Source organism: Mycteria americana, chromosome Z (assembly GCF_035582795.1).
Source record: "Mycteria americana isolate JAX WOST 10 ecotype Jacksonville Zoo and Gardens chromosome Z, USCA_MyAme_1.0, whole genome shotgun sequence".
NCBI lineage: Eukaryota > Metazoa > Chordata > Aves > Ciconiiformes > Ciconiidae > Mycteria > Mycteria americana.
In genome coordinates, this window is record NC_134396.1 from 2,033,628 (window position 1) to 2,043,801 (window position 10,174).

A 10,174-nucleotide genomic window follows, 5' to 3' on the forward strand; every position below is an offset into this window, starting at 1 on the left:
GCACACGTCGTATCAGAGACTCTGCTTTGGGAAACCTAGGGTCGAGCCAGGGGGGAGAGGAAGCGCCCGAGAGTGAGTGTGTGCATGAGCAAGGAGTGTAAAAGGGGCACCCGTCAGCTCAGGGGAGCTGCCGCTGCGAAGGGATGCTGGTCCTAGCAGTTAAAACTGGGGTGGTGTCTGTGCGACTCCCTGAATGGAGTGTGAGTGCTCAGGTAGCGGCTTCTCCTTTAACACCTGGAAGACTAGCCCCTCATTTCTCCACCTGCAGGGTGGAGAAACGGTGTGCTCCAGCAGCACCATTGCACGTACCCTCATCCACTTGGTTACCCTTTGGCTGTCAGTCCATACATACATAAACTTTACTGTCAGGCCCTTTCCTCAGAGCATGTGGCCATCACAATGTAGAAGTCTCCACCACTGGCTGTCCTTTCTCATTTCCACTTTCCGGGACAGGTTGGTTGTGAAAATCAATGAAGAGTTTGTAGATGAAAACACCAGCAAGACTTCCCAGAATCGGAGCTGTGAGTGGGACCCACCACCAGTGATGTCCAGCCCTAAAATGAAACACAGAAGAGGAGCCGGTGAGCCGGACGAACCACAGCCCTTCTGCTGCATGGCACAGGGTGAGGTGAGCGGAGTCTGCTGGGGCAGGACTGAGCTGTGTGAGCAGAGGTGTCTCGTCCCACTTCACATACTGGGCCCTACAACTGGCTTAGACAAATTCTCTACCCACCCACATAACTGCTGGAGGGAGGGTCATTTTCCTCATCAGCCTGAGAAAGTAGCTCTGCACTGCCTGCAGGTCTCTTGTTCTCCTACAGAAATAGTCTGTGTGATCCTGATGAGTGTGACTGTCAGACAGACAGACACGCACACCTTTTCCCTCCCCATTTCCAATAGCATCTGCACCTCCTCTACCAAGGTCTCCAGGGTGTTTTCTGAAAATTTAATGAAAATGGGCAGCCAGGACAGCAGACTCTGCTAATGCCCTCACCATGGGAAAAGCCATAGCATGGCATCATCTTACTAGATAGGGGAAGGCAGGGTTCCATCTCCAGATTCAGACATCTAAATTTAGGAGAGCTATACAGCAATCCAGCTGTAAGTACCTGCTTTCAAGTGAGCTGAATCGCTCTATGGCTTTCCAGTCACTGGAATAACCAGCTAGATCTCCAGCTGACAGGTAGCCAGCTTGGTCCCCAAACTGAGGTATCTGAATGTCAAGATGAATCCCATGCTGGAGAATTAGCGTACCCTAAATTTTGTGTACATAATGCACAGGGCTCCTCTATGCACAACCCTTGCTCTCTGAGAATGGAGAACGCACTGCAGCAATACCATCATTTGGTCCAAAGAAAAAGGCTTCATGACCTTTTTGTCTTGGGCTTATCTCCTCTCCTTGCGAGCTGAGCAGTGTAAAAGCAAAATGGGTCACTCACGTGAAGACGTCCATTCCCCAGCCAGCAATTGCCGTGAAGACCCTGGGGGGCAGGTCCCGTGAGGGGTTTATGGCATAGCCTGTGTTCATCCCCATCCCCAGGCCGATGCCCAGGACCAGGATACCCGTGAGCAGGGCCTGCGTGCCTTTCAGGGCTCCGTTGTTTTTCTCATCGTGAATTATTAGAATGCCCAGGAGCAGCATCACTGTCGCCGTAAACTGCAGGAGCAGGAAAGGGGGAACGGGTCAGGAAAGAGAATGGAGAAGACAGAGAGGAAGAGACTTCGCAGAATGGAAGAGCAGATGGGATTCATGGTCGGATCAAGTCAGGGAGGACCCCAATGTTATTCCCTCCTCACAGGTGTACTGAAGAAAAGTCTTAACTCATTTCCCAGCAAAAACATCTCCACCCCATCACCAAAAATGCTCTAGGACTGATACGAACTTCTCAGCACTGTCCTCTCCCTCCACCTTTCAAGTTAGGAACATTGGTTATTTTAAGTACATTTCGTCTAACAGAGGCAGAGCCATAACAAACTGCTAACGAGACAAATCTGATCCTCCCTAGAGAAAGTGATGTTTTATATAGCCTGTTGCATTAGCCCTTTCAGGACTAAAAGCAGATACCAGATTCTCATCTGGGAAACCGAATCTCCCATCTGTGACAGTACATAACTGGCATTCGTAGATTTGCAGTGCCCAAGATGTCGGGAACTGAGGTTTGAATAGAGGTGATGACTCCTGTCTCTTTCTGCTTCAGAAAATGAAGTCGGAGAGCCCTGGACTGCTTGCAGAGACGCCAGCAAAAGCAGAAACTCTGCAGCTCTTGGCAACGCACTGTCACTGTCATTTACTTTCTTGTGCAGCAAGGACACTGCATGCTCCACAGGAGGCTGAGTGGCCAGGTCCCCACCTGTAGGCTCTCCAGCTCTCACTGTCCTCATCATGCCCAGGCAAGACTTTTGTCAGCTCAGAGACAAAAGCACAGGCTTCCTCAGATTTGAACTGGAAGTGAATCTTCCTTCTCCAGTGTCCCAGTGCTCCATGTCCCCTGAAGCATCCCCTTCCTATTTCTGGGCATCTGGACATTGTGTTGTATGCTGGGAATCAACTGTACACAGTCTAAATTGCACTGTTCAAACCCTAGAGGTTCAACCCAGACAGGCTGTGTTCATGTGAAGACAGTTCCAGGCCCCCTGTGCCAGTGAGGGGCAGCCAGCAGAGCTGCCTGGGAGTGTGGAGCATGTGTAGGACCCAAAAAGGGGAAGAACAGTTCAGGGAACTGCCCAGAGCCCAGAGGAGATAGTTCCTGATGCAGCCCAGCTTCTCACTTCCCACTGCTTGGGCTGCGTGCAGGGAAGGTGTTTGCAGGGCACTTGGACCAAGCTGCAGAGCAGCCTGCAGGCATTACCTTTTAGGCTTGCTCAGCCACCAAGGTGCCTTGGATCCTACCTGTCAGGCCCCTGCCTGGATGGTGGGCTCCTTGGAGTAGAGGTTGTGATTCTGTCTGCGCATGTAGGGCTGCGAGTCCCCTGTAGCAGACCTGCAGTAGCACCTCTTACCTCCCACCTTCTCCTAGCACAGCACAGCAGTCCCCACTGACCTCTGTGAAGAAGCCCCCCAGCAAGGATACGTAGGGAGCGGGGTAAGTGGAGAAGATCGATGCCGTGGCAGTTGGTCCTGTCACTGTAAAGTTCCCCTTGGTGTAGTTGTACAGAGCATCTAGGAGAAATGGGAATTACGGGATTTAGCACAGAGTTCATCCCACATGGCATGTACGCAAGTCCACCCATTGCAGCCAGGATGGACACCAAGGGGAAGAGCGGCAATGGGAGATACGACGGAGGTGACACCCCCCTCGCAGGGCATGATCTCACCGATATCGGTTACCCACAGGCTTTGGTTTGCAGTTGCTTCCTTACGCCTACCAGCTCCCTGCCCCTGCTCCGGGAGCCTGGGGCGGGCTGGACGCTCTGGAGGCCTCCATCCCTCTGCCCCTTGGAGACAGACATGCTGGAGCCAATGGGTGGTGGGTCCTCTGCTCACAACTCAAAACCACCGCTGACTGCCATGCTGTTTTCCACAGACCAGCAGAGTCCCCCAGAGCTCCAGCTGTACCTAATACATGGTAGTCCATCTAACTCAAGCCCTTGCAGGCCCTGGAAACAAAATGCTGACAAAATGCATTGAGTCCTTGAGTTGAGGACAGGTTTTGGCAGTGGGAATGCCCTGAGCAAAAGGAGCCGTGTTCTCCAGGAACTGCACATCCTTCCCAGGGACACCTGGGCCCTGCTCTGGCCTTGAGCTATGAAGGTCTGTCCCACAAGCCAGGAGCTCACCCTCCTCACCCAGACATCATGCTGGGTGCTGTAAAAGGAAATATTTGTGATGACCGGTGAGTTAAGACTGAAGTGGTGCCCACAGCAACCCCCATGATAAAGACACAACCATACCGTAGTAGAGGCCAAAGACGGTGGCTGCTGCCATAAAGGAGCCCAGGAACTGGCCGATCAGATAAGCTGGGAGCTTTCTCCAGGGAAGGTTTCCTAAAATGCAGTGTGTGAGGGTGATGGCAGCATTCAGATGAGCTCCTGCAAAATGACAGCAAAAGAGAATGGCCTTGACCCTGATGCAGCTGTTCTGGAGCAAGCCCCACACCCCGCAGTGACCGCCCAGACCTTCCTCCAGAGCACCAAGACCCTCCCAGGGCAGGTCCTGCACAGACTCAAAACTGGCCCGTTTTCCCCGGGCAGCTGAATGATTCAGGGCAGACAGCTCCTAGCTTTAGTCCTGTAAAAATCAGACAACCTCTGCTTTACTCCCTGTAGACCACAGGCTGCCTCAGTCACCTCACCTGTCAGAGAGACCGCTCGTGGCATGGCGTGAGTCTCCCTCCGTATGAGTTTCTCTCTATGCAACTTAAAGGGAGCCCAGAACTTAAGACTCATCACCCGCCTTGTATATGGCTACAGGTAGATGAGGCAAATCTTAACCCAAACAACCGCAAGGCCTTCTGAAAACATGTGATAGGTAAGGAGGGCCTTGTCCTGGCAGAGCTGAGCACGCCAGCTGATGGGAGCTGCGGGCGCTTAGCACAGCTTGCAGGCAAGGCACCAGGCACCGGGGAAGCAAGCTGCAAAATCAACCACTGATGCCCCATATCTTCATGTCTGCTAAGCAAATCCTACACAGGGCTGTCAGCAAGGACTCAGATTAGCTCTTCGATGGCACTGCATTGAGAAGGGGTTACCAGATGGTCAATCCTGGCCAGACCATGGTTGCTCCCACTAGTGTGGAGCAGACCCTGTCCTTCCCTCACAGAGTTTGTAATCCTGGACTGCATTTCCGTACATCTTTTAGTACGTGGCTTTCATACAGCGCAACACCAGTTTTCCCTGTTTTGAGGGGATACCTTCTGTGGAGGAGGTTGGTATCACAACGGTGCTTTTGGAGAAAAACTAAGTGGATCCAGGGTTGGTGCCCTCAGTGCCTTTGCTCTCGAGGCCTCATCTCCCCACGACTCCAAAGGAGGTACTTGCTTTTTCCTGCCTAGTAAGTGTAAACTTTGGGGGTTAGTAAATGCACCAACCTTAGTGGCCTTTTCCTACCCCAGACTCAGAAAGGGGTAAGAGCCAGACACCCATCACCTCATCAAAGTACAGGACAGAGAGCAGTGAAAGTGCGTGTACCACCTGCTGCAGTTCCACAACCACAACTGACATGGAGGGACACCCCTTTTTCTTCAACCCTCTAATCCTTTGCAGGCATGACCAGCCATTTCAGAGATCACACGAAACATCTTGTGACACAGATGAAGCCAAATGTCATGCCAAGAAGCCCTGAAGCTGGCTCCAGAGCCAGCCTGTTGCTGGCTAAGCTCAGACCCTTCTTCCCACCGCCAGCCCTCAGCAGATCAGCCTTGTCTCAAATGTCACCTGGGACTGCAGGGACCTACTTTTCTCAGCCCACTTTCCCCAGGATGTCTCCAGCAGCTCCAAAAGGACAGGGACACTGAGAGCTGACTGCTTGCGTGGAAAAATTTTCCTTTCCAAGCCAGCCCCAGCCTTGGACATTTCTCTGCTCCAACAGTTCAAGAGCAAGGACTTGCTTTAATTTTCTGCCCACTAGAGCCCTTAATCTCTTCTCTTGGTGCAAATTAATGCAGAAATTGCACAAGGCAAAGGTAACGCTCTGTCATGTGAGAGATACAAACCCACGGCTCTGAAATACCACCTCCTGAGTCCGCGTGGGGCGTGTGCGCATGGGTGTGGATGATAAGGAGAAATTTGCATACCATTCCTTGTTGCAACATCAGCAGTAAGTTCTCCTCCGCAATAAATTATTTACTTCCCCACAGGTCAGACTGGCAGCATGTTTTCAGAGCTCCTTGTCTCCTTGGGCCATGACGGCACATCCCAAGTGCCTAACAGGGGCACTGCCGAAACCTGGCTCTGCTGACCGCAACAGGAGGGGGTGGCTGAACCGCTCCCCCTGTCCCGCTTGCCCCTGTCTCAGCTCAGGACATGCGTTTGAGGTCAGCATACTGCAGGTATGCTGTGCCTGCTTCGTCCCCTGCTTCTCCTGACCTTGCCATGCCATCGCGACTCCTTGGCTTGACTTCAGACCTGCCTCCCCCCTGCAGACGTGGCTGTGATCGCTGGGTCACAAGGCTGACCCTGGTTACAGTCACCAGACCTGCTCTGCTCTTCTTGCTTGGGGACCCTAGGACTGCCTTTTTTTCCGGTGACGGCACTGCCGGGCCCTGCCATGCCATCACCCGCCCCTCCGCAGCCCACCCCTGCTGCCTCCGACGCATGTGGCCTTCATGGGCCATAGAGATGTCCTATGCTCAGGTGTCCTGCTCACCAGAGATTCCTCCGGCCGCATGGATGCCCAAGGTAACACCAATGCCAAATCCCAGATTGATGCTCAGATGCTGCCCAAAGTCTCCTCTTCCTAATACCACTTGTGCCACAGAAGACAAGCCAAAGACCTAGTGCATGCAAAAAGAAAGAGAAAGGAGTGTTAAAAGTAGTGTTATTGCTGTGGCGGACTGAGCTTCTTTGCTACTTTTTCTGCAATACTAATAAACTCCCAAAGACAGGAAGAATCTAAGGTGCCCATGGTCAGGAGATGAAGTGAGAATGACCCTCCTCTTCAAAAATTGAATGGCTAACTGGATTATTCCTCATTGGTGACCATCACACCAAACCAGACATTCTGGCCTGGGTTGGGTACAAGGGAGACAAGCCCCAGACACCCGCACCGAGGTCCCAAGCTCGGTTGGGACCACTCACACAGCTGCAGTAAGGGCCTCTGTGCCTGAAGCCAGGGACACGAGCCAGGGGAGCATCACCGCAGACCGCCCGGAGGCAGCGTCCAAGCCAGATGGAAGGACAGTGGGCAAATTCTTGTAGTCTATCTTTTCCTGGTGTGCCATTTATTGACTAAAAATGTATTTTGGGCAGCACATTGCTATTTGCCAAACTTGACTCTAATTTTGGCATCTTATTCCAGCAAAAAACAAGGAAGGAAATTCTGGTTTGACTTCTCCTTTCAATACATATACTTTCAGTTTGAAAACACCAAAATTTCAATACATTTTAGTGAATAAAGGTGAATTGGGAAAAAGTAAACAGAAAAGTAAAAAGAAAAAGTAAAAAGAAAAGTAAACACTCTCCAGCAGGAAAAGGCATATTCAAGAAATTGCTCTGGCCTGAAAGCAAATTCTATTTCACTTTTTTTTTTTTAATGTGGTCAGAGGGTGGAAAAATCAGGTCTTTGCACAGCTCTTACACTGAAATCTGGAGAAGAACAAAGCTTCTCTTGAGGTCTCTACCTCACAAACCACTTAGGGCTTGGAGAGTGTATCCTGTTCCTTGGACTGCACCGATGTTTATCCAGGGTGACACATCCCTCCAAGACAAAAAAGTCAGTATGTTCTCCAGCATCTAAACTTCTGCTCTGGCCTGTCCTGTTTTGCCTAGGATCTTTACTGGCTGCTCTGCCTAGATCCAAATTTTATCTCATGTGTCTGCTCTCCCTCTTCCCTTTCAGACATCACCAAAATCCCCCGTTCCCCAGAGACACTGTTCTTATCTCTCTTGTGTACACAGACCAGAGTCTGTGCTCTGCACAAGCTACAGCCTGCATGGTGTGAGCCCTTCTCTCTGCCTCAGCAAAAGCCCCAAAAAGCAGTGTCTGGGATGTCCCCCAGCATCTGCAATGCCCTTATAAAAACTTTGCCTACTCATGTCTGAGCTTTTCCAAAGCCACATCCAAGAGAAGCCAAGTGCATAAAGCACAGGTTTTGCAGGACCGCACGCAGGTGCAGAGAGGGGGACGCAGGACAGGAGACATGGCTGTTGCAGCTGAACAGCACTATCCTCAAAAAACGCAGGACAGGCCAGAGAATCTGTTTTTCAGCACAGATCCAAACCTCTGGTCTCTTCCTCTATTCTCACAGTCCCAAAATAGCCTTTTTTTTTCTCCTACCTCCCTACGCCTTGTGCAGTTTACTCCCACTGCCTGGTTCCTTCGTTTATGCACATTGTCTGTCTGTTAAAGCAAGAGGCCCTGGCTGAGTGCTATCATCCATACAGGCATCCATACAGGCATCCCGGAGATGCATCCAGCACATTCCCATTTTCAGTAAGGGCCAGGGAGCTGCCAGAAAGTTGGATGCTGGATGCTACATTTGGATGCTGAATGCTGTTTGCGGCCAGCCCTTGATGGGTTCTGGGTGCAGTGCCCCTACTCCTACTCTATTCCCTCATGGGATCAGTGGGGGAAGAGCCAATGTGAGCTGCAGGCTCCAAAATCTGCCTTGGACGGTCAGAGCGCAGAGAAAAGTCTCCTTCTCATGCTGCTTCCCAGAGACAGCCCTGGCAGGACACCCCTGAACTTGATCTTTATCACCTGGAAACTTCCACCACCAAAACACAAAGGGACTGGGAAAGGAAAATGGTTTGCTCAGCTCATGCTGAGGAGTCACAGATGTCTGTACTCTGACTTCCAGTGCATGCAAAACTACCTGTGGAGTGAGGAGTAAACTTCAAGGAGCTGGATATGCAATAAGATGTGATAAAAAGCAAGCCCTTGAAAATAAGCACCTTTATCTGTACAGACAGCTGTCAAAAAGTCCCCATGCTTACAGAAATCTTATCTTCCTCCTGTGCAAATCTCCAAGTACGAGTTATTTGAATTATCCCCAGAGCTTCCATGCCAGCCTCTGTCCAGTCCAAAGCGTCTCTCTCAGCCCAGCAGCGCTTGCAAGCTAAGTCCAGATGTAGCAAGTTGGCACAGACAGCTACTGGGCCTTTTCAGAGGGAGGATCTCATTTTGCTATGTTGGTCCAACACACAAAGGCTCTCGTCCTGGTGGGCACCTCACCCGACCACGGATCAATTCTGACTGCAAAGCTTTCCTCACCCTCTCCCAAACACCTCCGAAGCAGCCCAACAGCTCAAAACCACTTCACTTTTTCTGCGTGAAATAGATCCCTCAGGCAAGGTGGGAGTTTCTGTATGGTTTGAATAAGCACTATTCATTTGCCAGCGTAAGAAAACCAAAAGCAAAATCCTGGCATGCTTTACACCCAGTAATTACGTTTCCTAATGGTGGATTGTGGCTCCGGAGAGTTTCACAGGCATTCATTACCCTGGCAACCCCAAAAGGAAGAGGAATGAATGCTGTTCTCATTTCGCAGAGGCTGTCAGTGGTAGAGGACTCAGGGTATGCTCCCCAAACCTGTGCAGGACCCCCCAACCACACCATCGCCTCTGGCACAGCAGGAAGAAAAGCCTCGATTCACTGCATGGGATCTTTCAGGGGGTTTGGCACAAGCGTTGCGTTGCCCCATCTGACCAGACACTGCTCTTTGGTTTAATTCCCAAACTCTTCCTCGTTTTTCTCCTAGAAGAGAACTGAAACAGCGGCTCATCCCCACCTGCTTCACCCTCTCCCAGCGCCCACCTCCCACCAGCCGCATTGCTTTTTCCTGCAGAAGGTTTTTGACAGATGGTCTACCCGATGGGAAGCTGCCACCCCACCAGAGCAGAGGGGTGAGCAGTAGCAACCAGCTGCTGAGCATCCCTGAGGACATGGTAGGAAACCACTGACCTTACACATTGCAGCTGCAAACGCTTACCCTCTCACCCGCCCTGCACGCACACACACACATGCGCCTGCACAGACGCCCACGTCTGGGCCCGTCTCCTCCTTACCATGAGGATGAACATCCCCAGCGCTTCTGCCAGCAGCTCCCTGACGGTGTCACTACGAATCGTGACCGCCTTCTGAATCTTCTCCAGCATTTTGCTCTCCGGCTCCAGCCTGCAGCTGCGGGAGCTCCTGTTGTGACAGCACACTTCATTGCGCTGGGCTAAGTTACCCTTTGAGACCTGGCACCCTCCCTTCACCCCCAGACACCTTCATTCATTAGGTTAATGATGAACAAGCCAATGAAGTAGCAGCTAGCTTCAAAGTCTTCCCACACATACATGCCATCCTTTTAAAACTATATGGTAAGGATGCAATATTTCTGCTACCGGGGCATTGCAAATGTTGTGCTTCTGCCCAGGAGCAGCCTGTCTCCAGAGCGATGAGGCTATAAATAGCTTTGGTGTGCTCCTAAAGCCTGTTTTTTCCACAGGAACTGAACAGGAATTTTGGCTCTGCTCTGCATTGTAACCCACTGGCTGGTGGTTTGGTGCCTTTTTTTTTTTTAAGAGGTGG

General features: G+C 51.3%; 1 protein-coding gene across 1 annotated transcript; it reads right to left on the minus strand.

The window, feature by feature from the left end:
• Nucleotides 1-394: 394 nt before the first annotated feature.
• On the minus strand, nucleotides 395-9,941 carry LOC142422070 (aquaporin-7-like). Its single transcript, XM_075527449.1, has 7 exons — nucleotides 9,859-9,941; nucleotides 9,664-9,790; nucleotides 6,305-6,431; nucleotides 3,892-4,029; nucleotides 3,042-3,160; nucleotides 1,440-1,657; nucleotides 395-554 (listed from the first exon to the last, which is right to left on the minus strand). Exons 1-7 carry the CDS (start codon nucleotides 9,939-9,941, stop codon nucleotides 395-397), a joined length of 972 nt encoding a protein of 323 aa, XP_075383564.1.
• Nucleotides 9,942-10,174: the final 233 nt, after the last annotated feature.